Source organism: Vespa velutina, chromosome 1 (assembly GCF_912470025.1).
Source record: "Vespa velutina chromosome 1, iVesVel2.1, whole genome shotgun sequence".
NCBI classification, from domain to species: Eukaryota; Metazoa; Arthropoda; class Insecta; order Hymenoptera; family Vespidae; genus Vespa; species Vespa velutina.
In genome coordinates, this window is record NC_062188.1 from 4491871 (window position 1) to 4507007 (window position 15137).

Below are 15137 nucleotides of genomic sequence, written 5' to 3' on the forward strand. Positions count from 1 at the left end.
TTTTTATTAACTTTAAATATATATAGTTTGATACATATTATTACTGATTACTTTACATTATTACTTATTTATTATTATTTTTACAATCAGTGGCTGAAGTGGAACAGGAAGCACTAAAACCATTGAAAATAGAAATTTGTCAAAAAATAAAAGAATATTTAATTTTAGAACCAAGATCATGTACTTCTTTTGAAGCTAAAAAGTTTATCAAATATTTTCGCAATTGCCCGGTTAGTAGAATTATCTCTAAAATCCAATATATTTTATAAATACGATATAGATTTAGTATGTATATATATATATTTTTTTTTAGGAGTTTATTTCAGTTTTTATGTGTTATATTTACTTTGGAATCAGATACAATGATTCCATAACTAATAATGTAAATTTAGAGGAAGTCAATGAAGCATGGTTTTTGTTTAAACAAGAATTAAATGCTGCCGTGCAAACTAATAGATATAATGATATGTTATACATTTTACATGGTTCTTGCTTGTTACAACACTGGATTATTGAACAAAATATCGATGTTATTTTATATAAAGATGATTTAAATGTTATATTAAAGAAACTAATATACGAACTTAATTTTGGTAAACATGAATTGAAAGAAATTATTTTGAGAAGCATAATGTGTGTAATGATTCATAATGAATCTAACAAAGATTTGATTGAATCAATACTAACATTGCCATTTTTGAAGAATATAAAAGAAACAGCAGAAATAAATCAAACAGGTATGGAGACTCTCAAATCTCTTAATAATGAAATGAAAGCAAAATGTTTCATGACAATATGTGGACATGGTAAAAAAGAAAATAGATTATATCTAATACGTACATTTATCATAAACAATGAACTTCAACTGGCTATTATAGGTATTAAGTAAGTATTTTATATAGAAATAAATTCATATATTTAAAATAGAATAGCGTTATATACACTGTTCTTATAATTATATATTTTTGTAATTTGTAGCAGCAGCATTACATTAATGAAAAATTCAAAAATAAAATTAGAAGATATCTCTGAATTTATTTTAAAACCTGCTTTATTCTCAACCAATGAATTAATTCAAGAGACTTTAGCAAAAACATTAGGCCACATAGCTTGTTTTTTATCAGGTGGCTTCGACGTAGTCAGGTACTGATATTATATAATTTTTTCTTATATTATTATAATATTATTATATATTAAAATAAAATAAATATCTTTTTCTTTCAGAGATATAGCACAGATAATTAGTAACAATATAGAATGTAAATATTGTACTAAAAGTGTAAATAATTTTGATACAGATAAATATTTAGAATCATGTTTTATAGACAAACAACATGATCAACTGTTGAGTCAATACTTCAAATTATTAACATCGAGATCTCCTAAAGTGCGTTTAAGTTTATCGAAAAATTTTATGTCTTTCACAAAGCATATGAAATCATTTAGCAGCAATACAATAACACAGCTTTGGTTGCCTTATCTGCAAGATGAAAATGTAGAAATAAGATCAAACTTCGCCATAACAATAGGACAAGTATTAAATATTCGAATTGATATATTGAAGAGAACTGGAGAATGCTTATTAGATAGGATACCAACAGAGTTAGAAAAATTCGTGGATTTTGTGATTAATTTTATGGTTGAAACATTAATCGTTGCACTAGATACTTCCAATTATTGTTTACATAATACATTACTTAATGCTGCAAAAAACTTTGCATGGTATAGAACTAAATACAATTTGAATCTATAAAAATCAATAAGTGTAACATGATTTTATTATTAATAATTTATATTTATGATTTTAGTGTTCCATTATACGTCACAGAAAGAAGAATAATTAACTTACTTTTTGTTACTATACTTCATCCAAATTCATCACCTGCAAATGTGGCTTCTGCTGTAGTTATTTATCAAGATATCGCTTCTTTTCTTAATATAACACCGAAGATGCTATACATTAGATACAAAAAATTTTTTCTCACAGTAATAACATTATTAAAATATAATTTTCTATATATTCAATCTTTATCACAATATTTATATGAATATTTTTATAGTTAATAATGCAACGAGCAGTTTTTAATTACCTTGAGAGTTCTTATAATATTGCAACTTCAGTACATCGCGTTGCTAAATGCGTTGGGTATCATGGATCACGTGAATTACTAAGGAAAGATGGTTATCATGCAGTATGTTACTTACTTTCTCTTATACTTCAAACACCAAAAGTAATTTGTCTTTTACAAGATATGGCCGAATTATTGTCCGTAGACGAGAAACAAATGTTGATTGAATATTTTCCAGTATGTAAAATACCACATAAATATTTAAATCTTTTTAAAAGCTTCTCTGATATAAAACTTATGTATATTATTGTATTGTGTTTAGCATATTTGCAGTTATTCATTTCTAAATCTGCCATTGAGTACCGGAATAGAATGTTTAAAATATGTATCAAAATTGACTAAAATCAGCATTTCAGAATTAACAAGGGATTCTTTTGTGGTAAGAAATACTTTTGTAATATTATTAATATTCTTCTTTCATGAATGTTCATTTATTTTCATATTAATAATAGGGTATATTTGAAGATTTGATGTTAAAATTTTATGAGTCACCTGAAAAAATTATTGGCTTTTTACGTATAATATCAGACTATGATGGTACTACAAGACCAGATTTTAGTACGCATGAAAGAATAGTAAGTAATCTTATTTTTATATTATTAAGTAAATGAATGAGTATTATTTTATATAATATGTAAATTTATTTATTATTTTGCATTAGGTCGCTTACCTGAAACTGAGACTACATGGTATATTAGTCAAATATGACGTCAATCTTGGTCCTAAATCAGATGAATATACTCAAAAATGTGCATTGGCTTCATTATCAACATTAATGCGATACATGGGTGCAGAGCATGTTGCACCACTTAGGTATAAAATTTTAGCAACATTGCGCGTTTCATTAGGATTTAAAAGACCAACCTTTGGACCCTTAGTATGTGATGCATGGGATGCCTTTATTCACAAGTATGTTTATAATAATTAATAAACTATTCATTAAATATAATTATTTGCAATTTAAATAATAATTTTTAAATTTAGTATGCCAATGGAAGATCTTGGCCCATTATTACCAACTATATGTGTTTCTATGATACCATTATTAGAAAATTATTCTATAAAAGTAAATGAAATGTTAGAATTTTTATTTCATGAAAACAATAACATTTCAAAATATATATCGGATTTGTTTTTTATTGATGATATGAAAGTTTCAAGTCATATATCAGCTATTGTTAAGAAACATATTTTAGAAGCACAGTAAGTAATATATACTTATTTATCTGCTTAGTAAAAAAGAAACAATTTTTGTTCAAAGCCCTTTCTGAATTTTAGACCATGCGAATTTGGTAAAAATCTGAAATTATGGCTTAAACGAATTACTCACGAAACGGATGAAGTTCGTATGAGAGCATTGGTATATCTGCAAAAATTTTTGGCAGAACATAGAATAGAACTTAATAAAATGATATTAAGCGATACAGATGTACATCCATTAATTGTTGAGGTATATTAATTTCTAGTTCTGTGATATTACTTACCAAATAAGTAAATCAAATGATGGGAATAAATTTTTCTCTTACAAAGCTTTTAGATACTTTACTTATGGGATGTCAAGAAAAGGATGATAATATTCGTATTTTATATGGAGAATGTCTTGGGGAATTAGGTGCTATTGAACCAAGTCTTCTTCCTCGAAGAATTATTTCCAGGGAAGATAGTAAATTCATATTTGATATGAATGAAGAATTTGCTTGTGCAATGCTTTTGGAAAATGTTCGTGCTTTCCAAATGCAAAACAGTACTCAGAGTATGGATTGTTTTTCACTTGCTATACAGGTATGTAAATTATTATTAAACAACTATTATTATTAATAATTAAAAACAATTATTATTAATAATTACCAAATCCGGAAATTTACATTATATTTTTAGGAAATATTAAAAGCATACGATATAAGACCAGAAGGTAAAAACAGTGAATTATGGAATAATTTGCCTTTAACAACGCAACAAATAATCTTTCCTTTTCTAACATCGCATTATAAAATAACAGTAGTAAACGACATTATCGAATTTCCTCATCCTGTTTATGGGTATGTCTTTATCGGATAAATAACTGTATAGTTAAAATAAATAATTAAAATATTTCTTATAGCTCTGAAGCAGGATCTTCTGTGGGAAAGTGGGCATATAATTGGCTATGTAGTATGTCAAATAATTTAAATCATGAAACCTTAAGTAACGTCTTACATGCTTGTAGACCAGCATTCAAGCGTGATATAAAAACAATGATATTTGCTCTACCTCATATAGTCTGTGAGTTAAGTGATATCTTTATATTTGTGATCGTTTATTATACTATATATATATAATTGGATATATTTTTTCTATTAGCTTACATAGTTTCAAATGAAACAGAAGAAATACATAATAAATTGAGAGAAGAAATATTAGCTGTAATTAATGTTAGAATACAGCCTACTCTTGATCAGGAACTTGTTAACTATCGGCCTCTTCGATACGACTATAGTACGAAAATAGATGATAAACGAATTTCTGATGAAGCTAGACGTACGCGTTGTTCTCAAATTGTATTTTCGATATTGGATCATCTACAACGATGGCTTAGAGAACGAAGATTATTTCAGGATGAAAAATTTAAATCAGTAGAAAGTAAGAATGATTTAATATAACAGGAAGTATATATTTTTACAGAATTTAAATAAATATTAAATTATTTAATATTTTCATTGAAACAGCATTCTGTTCGAAACTGGATACTTTAGTGATAGCAGAAGGTTGCTATCAATCACACGAATATCATCGTGCTTTAATGTACTTGGAACAACATATGGCTTCTAGTGGTAAAGGATTATCAGAAACGACAGAAGGGGGATTACTTGCAGTAAATAAATTATTGCATTTTTCTATATCAAAAGATTTTCATTGTACGCAATAATTTATATCCTTTTTATTATAGAAAATATATGCTCAACTTGATGAACCAGATGGAGTTTCTGGTATTCTAGCAACTCAAGATCAAACACCCACATTACAACAATTGGTATTAGCACATGAAGTTAGTGGACAATTGCAGGTATAACAAACATTTTTAGTGTATGCGTGCATACGTACGTGCGTGTGTGCATATTATATGATATTCATTTTAATTTAAAGGATGCAGCTACATGCTATGAAAGACTTGCGCAAAAGGAAGTTGTTAAATCTAAATATTTACAAGGTATGATCCATTGTTACTTGGGTCTTGATCAGCCTTTTACAGCAAAAAATATTACAGAGGGTATATTAAGCAGCAGGTAATAAAATTGAAAGATATGATGTAATTGACAGATATATTATATTTTTTCTTATCATAATAGGCCTGAATTAGAGCCATTGATAATTGATAATGAACCTTTTTGGAGACTTGCTCAAGTCACTCATCTCGACAATGCGTCACAAAAAAATATAAAGGACATGTTGTTAGAAGATTTTGAACGAGGAATTAAGCCAGATTTTTCTATTATAAAAAAGAAATTATTATCGCTGTTAGAAGTTGCTTCACGTCCAGGAGGATATCAACAAACGTATTCATGTATTATGAAGTAGGTCTTTTGAATATCTAATTGCATCAAAATAGGATTTTTCTTAAAATCCTTTAATCTTTTTTTTTTTTATTTTTTTTTTATTTTTTTTATTTTTTTATTTTTTATTTTTTTTTTTTTTTTTTTTTTTTTTTTTTTTTAGATTACATGTACTTAATGAATTCGATAAAGCAGCTTCTTTGATGATGACGGATGTAAAACAAGTTCCATTGATATTGGAAGAATGGGATAAACGTGGTCAACTTATACGAACATCACGCGGAATAGAATTTGTTCTTGGTATGCGCAGAGCCACATTAGATTTAGCTGTAAAATTACAGGCTAAAACGAGTGGTACAGAAAATCTAGAGCTTAAACGAGAAATTGGCAAAATTTGGTTGAAGAGTGCAAAAATTGCTAGAAAGTATATTTCATTTGATAAGCGCAAATATATTTTTTTTCGTTGATATATTATATATTTCTTCTTTAACATCGAACATTATCTTTTTTTTTTTTAGGGCTGGCTTACATCAACAATCATATATGTACATTTTGTCTGCTGGTGATTCTTGTCCATCTCAAGAACTATACATAGAACAAGCTCAATTATATTGGCAAAAAGGATGTCAAGAAGAAGCTTTCACAACTTTAAAACGATGTTTTTCAAATTGCTTCAAACCATCTTCTTTTTATAAACAAATGCCACCTGGAGAATGTGTTGAAGAAAGAAAGCAATGTGCCAAGGTTTTTAGATTATAAAAAAAAAAAAAAGAAAAAAAATAATGAATACTATACATTAAAAGAAATATTATATCTCATTCTTTTGTATAACAACGTATCATTATTTTCAGGCAAAACTTCTCTTTGCTAAATATAATGATGAAACACTTAATGTGGATACAGATGTTAGTATTTGCAATTATAAGGAAGCTATTGAAGTTTGGAGAGCATGGGAAAAAAGCTTACTTGCTTGTGCTCAATATTACGAATCTGTTGTTAATAGAATGTCTGATGAAGAAAAAGACATAAAAGGACGGTAAGATAATATAATAATCATAATATAATATTATCTTGTATAGATATATTGAAGATTATCAAATATTATTGTTTTAGAGAATTACAAGTCCATATGATGAATTATTATGGTAAATCACTTCAATATGGTTGCAAATACATTCATCAGTCAATGCCTAAAATGTTAACTATTTGGTTAGACTTTGCTTCACGTGTAGCTACTCGTAGTAGTCAATATGGACAAGTCGAGAATGATAAGTTACGTCAAGATTGTTTATTAAAGATGACTAAAATTATGGGTAATGATAATAATTTATAATAAGAAAAATAGTAACGCGAGGACAACGTAATATTATTTTTTCTTTTTTATTTATCTTGTAGATGCATATCAAGAAAGATTACCAATATTTATGTGGCTCACAGCATTTAGTCAACTTGTATCTAGAATTTGTCATCCTTCTGTAGAAGTTCAAAAAACACTTTGTACTCTTTTGGTTAAATTAATTGTCGCGTATCCACAACATTGTTTATGGATGATGGCCTCGGTTATTAATGTAATTATATGACAATTCTCATTATAATTCTAAAAAATTATTTTTACTCTTATATAAAAATTATATTATTTGAAAATAGTCTTCATATCCTATACGACAAAGAAGATGCCAAGAAATTTTAAATCATTCCCAATTGAAAACATTAGAAATGACTAAACTTATCAAGGATTTTAATAAACTTTGGGAGAAATTAATAGAGCTGTCTAATAAAAATATACCTGATGTAAGTTTAGAATATTGAAATATATATATATATATATATATATATATATATATATATATATATATATATATATATATATATATTTTATATTATGATAATTTTTTAATAATAATAACACACGCTCACACACACACACACACATAAAATATTATTTATTGATTAACAGGGAATAATGAACACAACAGTTAGTCAATTATCACGAAATTTACCACGAATGTTTTCAAATACAGATTTTAGTTCGATTATGATCCCGGCAACGAAATTTCGGCAATTTATTTTACCTTCTAAAGATACTTCTGTCGAGCATCATCATCCATTTTCTTCGTAAGTATATGTAATATAGGAAAAGATTGTACTGTTATGTATTAACAGTAAAGATGTAAAGATTGTGTGTAAAAACTGGATTTATACTTTTTATATTTATTCGGATATAGAGAATGTGTCCACATTGCGGGAATAGAGGAAAAGGTTGTTGTTATGCAATCTCTTCAAAGACCACGTCGTATTGAATTGAAAGGATCGGATGGTAAAAAATATCTTTTTATGTGCAAACCGAAAGATGATTTAAGAAGAGATTTCAGACTGATGGAATTTAATGATATTGTAAATAAGTATCTTCAAAAAGATCCAGAATCACGACAGAGAAGACTTTATATAAGAACCTATGTAAGTATAATATATTATTTGGAAATGATAGATAATGACTATTTATAATTTTCATTATTATTAACAGAGTGTTGTACCGCTAAATGAAGAGTGTGGTTTTATTGAGTGGGTACCCAATTTAGTTGGTTTTCGTCCTATCCTTATGAACTTATATAGAGAAAGGGGTATAGCTGTTACAAGTAGAGAATTAAAATCTCTTTTGTGTTGTAAGTAATCGAAATAAAATTTGTATATACATTTTTATATACATTTTAATTGAATATTTCATATGTGGTTTTAGCTTTAAAAGATCCATTAGAAAAGAAGAGATATATATTTCTTAATAAATTACTACCACGTCATCCTCCAGTTCTCGGAGATTGGTTTCGTCTCACATTTCCTGATCCTTATGGATGGTAGAGTGCAATTATATTTATATTTCGCTTAACTTTATTGTACTTCTTTCAATAGTTAATGCTTGAAATTGCATTTTTTTTTTTTTAGGTACGAAGCTCGTACTGCATATATTAGGACTACTGCTGTTATGTCAATGGTAGGATATATTCTTGGACTTGGAGATCGTCACGGAGAAAACATATTATTTGACTCCAAATGTGGTGATTGTGTTCACGTTGATTTTAGTTGTTTATTTAATCGGGTAAATAATCGTATCATATATATATATATATATATATATATATATATATATATATATATACAAAATAAAATATATATATAATATGCATATATCATTCTATTCGATAAATTTTTCAAAGATATATTTTCTATATATATTTTTAGGGTGAACTATTAGATTGGCCAGAAAGAGTACCTTTTCGTTTAACACACAATATGGTCGATGCTATGGGTCCATTAAAAGTAGAAGGTCCATTTAGACGTGCCTGTCAAATAACTATGAGAGTCTTAAGGCAACGATCGAGTACGTTATTAAGTGTACTTACTCCGTTTGTATATGATCCATTAGTTAGCTGGAATAAGAATCAAGTAGGAGAAGCTGGAGAGAAAACTAACGAAAAGGTATTTGCATTTTAAAGTTCTTTTTTGAAAATATTACTTATTATTATAAAGAGTAAATAATTAATTTTGTTTTTTTTTTTTTTTTTTTTTTTTTTTTTTTTTTTTTTTTTTTTTTAGGCGGTAGAACATATAAAAAACATTGAACAACGTTTAAAAGGTTTAGTTCGTTCTCAAGGAAAAAAATTAGAAAATATTGCTTTAAATCTTAGTGTTGAAGGACAAACTAATCATCTAATTTTAGAAGCTATGAATATAGATAATCTCTGCCAAATGTATTTTGGATGGGGAGCATATATGTAATATTTAACAGTACCTGTGAGTTATTATGTACAAGGCTTTTTATACATTATTATCCTATGCGTTAAAATTCTTAAGAACCATAAAATATGAAAGAGAAGTATTCAAAATCTGTAAATTGTGCAAAAATTCATTAGACGATTAAATTTCAAAGCTGAATAATGTATGTATAAAGAAATATTTTAAGGTCATATATGAGAATACTAAAAAGGCATTTGAAAATTTATACCGCATTAAAATTCTCTAAATGCATCACATAAAATTTTCCAGCTGTTATATAACTTGGTTTTTGACTCCGTAATATCATCATACATACTTCAGACTTTATTGGGACAGATGTCTGATACCACTCAATGGAATATATAGTTTTGCTAACCATAGAACTCTGTTATATGATATAATGACATATGTAAAAATAATATATACTTTTTTAAGCTTTTTTTATTACCTGATAGATCAGTTGATCACCAGGAAAACAAAATAATAACAATTGAGATAGTGCCATGATTAAATAGGAAAAGTATTTCATTGATTTAGTACCATCTGTTAAACCACTCTACAAATGTACCATAATTGTAATATGTGTAAAAATATTAGTATATATATTTTATAAATAATATATTAATTTTTTTTATACTTACATTACTAACTTGTATGCCTACTAGACAGATTATCAGACTACTAGATATAGTTTGCAAAAATAATATTAGACTAAAATTTTTTTCCATAATTTCGCAAAATCTACAATAATTTGTTTTAATAATATTTACGTGCATGTTTAAATTTATATAAAATGTTAATTACCGAAGGATTATATGATGATACTTAATATTTCGCATTAATTGATATTTTATATTTTTTATAATTTTTTTCGAGCTCTTTCGTTGATACCGAAGTTGATACGCCTAAAATAATTAATACTTGTTTAAGCTAAATTTCTGTATATGTAATTTGTTTTAATATATCACATTAAAATAATCCAAATTATACCAGGTTACAATTTTTATTTATATTGTTTAGACTTTTTTGCAATGTTACAAAATGACCACATGTGTGAATTACAGCTGTGGCTATCAAAGTATCTATCGCAAGTAAAAGAAGACCACAAATAGAAGTTGCTATCATCTGAGAGACATAAACGATCTGTTAATTTTATAAACATATAATTTATTAGAATTGTCCATAATGTTTGATATTATAATTTTGTCTTAATTTATCAAACTTACCTCATAGAGTGGGAATTCATAAAAGGAATCAGGATATAATGCCATAAAAGGAAAATAGTTGGAATTATTTCCAACCATTCCTTTATATTTCAGAATAAATACATCAATCAATGGTAATGTGAAAAATACTACCAAGACATTAAATATTAAAAACAAATATCCTTTTGTAATATTTTTAGCTTTTCTGTAAAAGTGGAATATACATATAATTATAATTTTTACTTTTCATTTGTGCAATATTACTTTTTATCAATTATTTGTATCCAGTTACTTACATTGCATATTTTTCTAGGTTTCTATAAAATAAATTATTTGTTGCATATTGCCAAAAATCCGTTAATAAAAAATTAATAAGAATTTCCACATTAGAACTATTTACAGTGCATACTAGTGTTTTTGACATACCGAGTAATATCATGAGTAATACTGAACTATATAACAATGATATTAATTGATATAAACAATTTTTTTTTTTTAATATCTTTTCAATTTTTCAATTTAATTCTTTCAAATGTATCAACTTAAATTTGCTCTTTATACAGACCTGATTTCTAGAACTATATTTAAATCGTTCCAATCTTGATAAATTTGTATTATTTGTGGTATAATAATAGGAAACATGCATAATATACAGAAAAAACTCCTCACTTTATTTTTTGGATAAAATCCAACCATTTGTAAAATTTTCTTATTTATAGATACATAATGTTCAATATCCATTGCAAATTATTAATAATATTTTATTTTGTAGAATGTTTGACAGGCCACTTGATATAAAATTTTGTATTAAATACTTTATACACAAAGTTATTGTTATAGTTTTTTTTTATTTTAGAAAGATAGTTTTACAGAATACCTAAAACAGGATAAATGGAAAGGTCTACTTTTATGTGTGATCATTATTAATACTTGATCATTAATCATGAATAAAATATTTGCTATATACACCGTTTAATAGGGGTCATAAGAAAAATTATATTCTCAGAAATTTTTTGATAATTATTTTATATTTATTTCAAGAGCCTTTTCAAACCTCTATATTCTATATTCTGATAAGTCAGTAAATTAACAAATCAATATGAGAGAAAAAAATATTGAGAATGATTAATGATTTCCTGGTATCTACAATCACTTAAAAATGCCATGTTTTCTTAATAGTTTTCTAGACCTGCCTTGTACTTACATGCAGGGTATATACAGAACTAAAGAATAATTACACTCTATTATAAAAATTGACTTTGATCGAGATACAGACTCTTTCATGTTTAAAGAAAGTACAAAGGCAAAAGAACTGTGGAGTAGAAACTACTATTTAATTGTAAACCACACAGCCTTTTAAGGTAGGTCTTTATAAAAACTTTAATATATTTTGTATACATTAAAATTTATAAAATTCTCGCACATGCATCGTGTATTTGTTATAAATAAAAGAAGTAACTCTATCTTCATTGTTTTTACATCTTTAACCAATGGCTAGGATTAATTGTGCAAAACGTACTGTACAAATACAACTTTATGAAAAAATGAGTAATTACATGTAATACAAATTCAAGGACATTTTCTTTCCACTTGATTTTTACCACTTTCTTCATATTCTTGACTGGATATCCACATTTGTTGAAACGTACCTATCGAAGCTAATATTGAACCTCCAATCCACGCTCCAAATCTTCGTTCTGCACAACCATTTGCACTTATTAATTTCAATCTCATACTGGATGGTATTCTCATAGATAAATCTCTATTAAGACGCTCGGGGAAACCCTTGATAAAAAATAATTCAAATTAAATCATACAAAGAACTTGTTTTCTCGGCGATATATCAATGATCTATTAATGAAGACAATTTTACCTGTATAAATGAATTACCACCAGTAACAACTACACTACCGTAAAGTGCTGGTCTTACATCTACATCGCACATGCCAACACTAGTTGTAACAATATGACCTACACCTAACATAGTATTGCCAACCATTCCACCACGCATTTGAACCATACTAGGATCAAATAATGCTTCTGGTATGCGGAATCGTTCACTTCCAAAATCCTAAAATATCACATAATTCATTATAATTGTTTCAATAATGAATCATTTCATTTCAGAAAATTACCTGATGATAACCAGTGGGAAATTCGTATTGTACAGAGGGTATTGTAGAGACTATTTTTTCATCGTACGGTGTTTCTGAAACTTGTAATACAGTAGCTTGAAAATCCTGAATAAGTTTCTTTACCATGTAATTATGCCAGGATTTAGTAACTTCAGGTAAGCCCTTCTTTTTCACCCATCGTGGTTTATCATGATCTTTTACTACTTCTTTACTGCCCACCATGTAAGAGGGTGACAAATCAATGTCATTGTCCTATTTTCATTTAAGAAAAACAGTTATTTCTTTTTCATAATTAATAATATTCAAAAGAAATAAAAGGATTTTTATACCTGCAAAAATTGTCTACATTGCATACTTATATAATCTCCGCCAAGAGGAGATTTTACAATAGCTTGCGTCAATACAAAACCATCTTGAACAGGTACAGCAGAAGTATGAGTTGCACCACTATCAACAACGATACCAGTTGCTCTGCCATTTGCAAATGCAGCTAGTACAGCATTTTTTACAAGAAAATATGCTGGTACATTATATTTTTCGAACATTAATTCAGTTAATTTTTCTCTTTTACTACGCACATTCCATGGAGATTCAGAAAATAATACCGGATGATATTCTGCATCGGATTGAATAACCTTAGAGTATGTATAATCCAATACCTATATAGTAAATAATTGACTTAAAGTTAAATAATTTCATATGCATATGAAATTATACAACAATATACAGTATCAAACGTATAGGACTATTACTTTTTCAAAATGATCCCAATCTTCGATCATACCATCCTTCATATAGCTTACAACTTCCATATTTTTACGTGGGACATGAAGAATCGTTGTGTCGATGTAATATTTGGTCCCTGATTGTGTAATATTGCTATCTGGTTTTTTATCATCAATGTCCATAGGTTCGGTTTTGGTAGCTGTACTATTTGCATCTTCTCCTATACCTACCACTGCTGGTATTTCAGCCTTTGGCGTATCCTCCTGAGCATATCCAACTCGCAAAGAATGATGTCCTAAGTCAAATACTAAGGCTCCAATTTCATCTCCTCCGTATAACATTCCTCCTGACATTTTAGTGAGTTATAATACCTTTAATAAAATTATTAATCCTTCTTAAACTTTTATTTCGTTAAAAATAAAATTAATCAAAACCAATTGATATAATGTGTACATATTTTTCATATACGTCACTACAATCAGAGAGAAATGAAATTTCGAAACATTGTACAACAATACTTAGTTAATATAATATGTATAACAACTTTGAAAAAAATTTATTATCAGTAAAATATATTTTCGCAGCATGACTCACCGTATATTTCTTTAAAAAAATTAAATCAAACGATACGACAACATAAACGTTGATTTGTCTTTTTTCTCTCGACGCACTGAACATAACCTAAGATTACTATAAGATGCTTACGGTAGCCATGAAGGTCTCATACATCTGAACGAATTTGAACGCAACTCAACAGCCATCTACGCATTTTAATGTTATTTATATAAGACATATAAAAATAATTTTTTTTCCAATTAATATTTTGCATATTGATGTTAAACGAACTAACGTAGCTGTTTTATTCATAAATAACAAAATTATGATCTTAAGAACATTTTCTTTTCAATTTATTTTATTTTGATATTACAGGAACATAAATATGCTATTTCTAAAAAACAAAGGATAGATAATAAATATCGAATAATCAATATTTATAAGAATATTATTGAGAAAGTGCAAGTCAAGAAGATAATTTGATTCTAACAAAACTACATTCTTCGAATAGACACAAAGAAGAATTCAAATTTAATAACGGCGCGTGAAATAGTACGATCGTATTGTGGCGTGCCGGCACATGGTGCTTCGATCGCGGTTCGTCCCACAAAATGGCGTCGGCTAGGTCAGATCGTCCGTGGACTCGAGGCAATGCGGAGGTGTACAGACGTCCGTTAGCCATGTTCCGCCGTGATCGTGCCAGAAGCGGATCGTCGTTCGTCTTGCGACAATGGTGAGGTTTAATATCGCGAGATTTGTGATTTTGACACACGTTGGACGATGAGTCCACTCGTTCTAACGAGAAATGTGTACCGCAATCGACAGGACGGGGCAAACGTGTGAATGTGGAGAGATTGCGTGAAAGAAAGTACAACGGGGTGGAAGAGAAAGAGAGAGAGAGAGAGAGAGAGAGAGAGAGAAGAGGAGAGGAGAGATTTTACACGCGTCGGAGTCTGTGACACCCGCCGTGCCCGATGGAGCCGCATACATTCACCGTCCCGTTGGCTTTGTTGACATTCGTCTTACGAGGTAAAAAAAGAAATATCACATTTTTTTCTCTATCCAAAATTCTTTTATTATAATTAT

At 28.0% G+C, this 15137-nt stretch overlaps 4 protein-coding genes across 12 annotated transcripts in view; 2 read left to right on the forward strand and 2 right to left on the reverse strand.

The window, feature by feature from the left end:
• The window catches only part of LOC124954483 (serine/threonine-protein kinase ATR), an 18321-nt gene extending 4288 nt beyond the window's left edge, over window positions 1–14033 (forward strand). The window contains exons 7-40 of one of the 4 annotated variants that reach the window (XR_007102558.1): window positions 91–230; window positions 314–885; window positions 979–1143; window positions 1225–1722; window positions 1809–1986; window positions 2061–2306; window positions 2392–2508; window positions 2582–2704; window positions 2791–3038; window positions 3114–3332; window positions 3408–3579; window positions 3660–3911; window positions 4008–4168; window positions 4231–4391; window positions 4470–4748; window positions 4835–4980; window positions 5056–5172; window positions 5253–5392; window positions 5456–5680; window positions 5823–6083; window positions 6178–6403; window positions 6511–6695; window positions 6773–6972; window positions 7055–7227; window positions 7307–7450; window positions 7617–7774; window positions 7885–8116; window positions 8184–8322; window positions 8397–8511; window positions 8600–8753; window positions 8897–9133; window positions 9251–9593; window positions 11815–11996; window positions 12763–14033. Coding sequence is in view for 2 of the 4 variants with exons in the window: in XM_047507506.1 (XP_047363462.1) it covers window positions 91–230; window positions 314–885; window positions 979–1143; window positions 1225–1722; window positions 1809–1986; window positions 2061–2306; window positions 2392–2508; window positions 2582–2704; window positions 2791–3038; window positions 3114–3332; window positions 3408–3579; window positions 3660–3911; window positions 4008–4168; window positions 4231–4391; window positions 4470–4748; window positions 4835–4980; window positions 5056–5172; window positions 5253–5392; window positions 5456–5680; window positions 5823–6083; window positions 6178–6403; window positions 6511–6695; window positions 6773–6972; window positions 7055–7227; window positions 7307–7450; window positions 7617–7774; window positions 7885–8116; window positions 8184–8322; window positions 8397–8511; window positions 8600–8753; window positions 8897–9133; window positions 9251–9433 (6566 nt within the window). In the remaining 2 variants the exon portion in view is untranslated. Of the gene's footprint in view, window positions 1–90; window positions 231–313; window positions 886–978; window positions 1144–1224; window positions 1723–1808; window positions 1987–2060; window positions 2307–2391; window positions 2509–2581; window positions 2705–2790; window positions 3039–3113; window positions 3333–3407; window positions 3580–3659; window positions 3912–4007; window positions 4169–4230; window positions 4392–4469; window positions 4749–4834; window positions 4981–5055; window positions 5173–5252; window positions 5393–5455; window positions 5681–5822; window positions 6084–6177; window positions 6404–6510; window positions 6696–6772; window positions 6973–7054; window positions 7228–7306; window positions 7451–7616; window positions 7775–7884; window positions 8117–8183; window positions 8323–8396; window positions 8512–8599; window positions 8754–8896; window positions 9134–9250; window positions 10418–11814; window positions 11997–12762 lie in introns of those variants that run through there. The other 3 variants (XM_047507520.1, XM_047507506.1, XR_007102560.1) reach the window with 3 other exon arrangements.
• On the reverse strand, window positions 8797–12001 carry LOC124957366 (odorant receptor 13a-like). The gene is made up of 8 exons (XM_047514358.1): window positions 11201–12001; window positions 10932–11087; window positions 10657–10840; window positions 10421–10573; window positions 10235–10335; window positions 10072–10171; window positions 9879–9986; window positions 8797–9815 (listed from the first exon to the last, which is right to left on the reverse strand). Exons 1-8 carry the CDS (start codon window positions 11374–11376, stop codon window positions 9654–9656), a joined length of 1140 nt encoding a protein of 379 aa, XP_047370314.1. The 5' UTR covers window positions 11377–12001; the 3' UTR covers window positions 8797–9653.
• LOC124954540 (actin-like protein 6B) lies at window positions 12152–14376 on the reverse strand. Of its 2 annotated transcripts, none has more exons than XM_047507653.1 (6): window positions 14091–14376; window positions 13523–13842; window positions 13100–13429; window positions 12771–13022; window positions 12509–12706; window positions 12152–12420 (listed from the first exon to the last, which is right to left on the reverse strand). In XM_047507653.1, the coding sequence occupies exons 2-6, from the start codon at window positions 13835–13837 to the stop codon at window positions 12205–12207; spliced, it is 1311 nt and encodes a 436-aa protein (XP_047363609.1). In that variant the 5' UTR covers window positions 13838–13842; window positions 14091–14376; the 3' UTR covers window positions 12152–12204. The 2 variants fall into 2 exon arrangements, with proteins under 2 accessions (XP_047363609.1, XP_047363600.1); XM_047507644.1 differs by having other exon boundaries at window positions 13523–13867; window positions 14091–14372.
• Window positions 14377–14574: 198 nt separating this feature from the next.
• LOC124954495 (neogenin) overlaps window positions 14575–15137 on the forward strand; it is a 30537-nt gene continuing 29974 nt past the window's right edge. For 3 of the 5 annotated variants that reach the window (XM_047507534.1, XM_047507551.1, XM_047507568.1), the window contains exon 1: window positions 14575–15080. In XM_047507534.1, coding sequence (XP_047363490.1) covers window positions 15026–15080 — 55 coding nt within the window. In that variant the 5' untranslated portion in view covers window positions 14575–15025. The remainder of the gene's footprint in view (window positions 15081–15137) is intronic. The other 2 variants (XM_047507542.1, XM_047507578.1) reach the window with 2 other exon arrangements.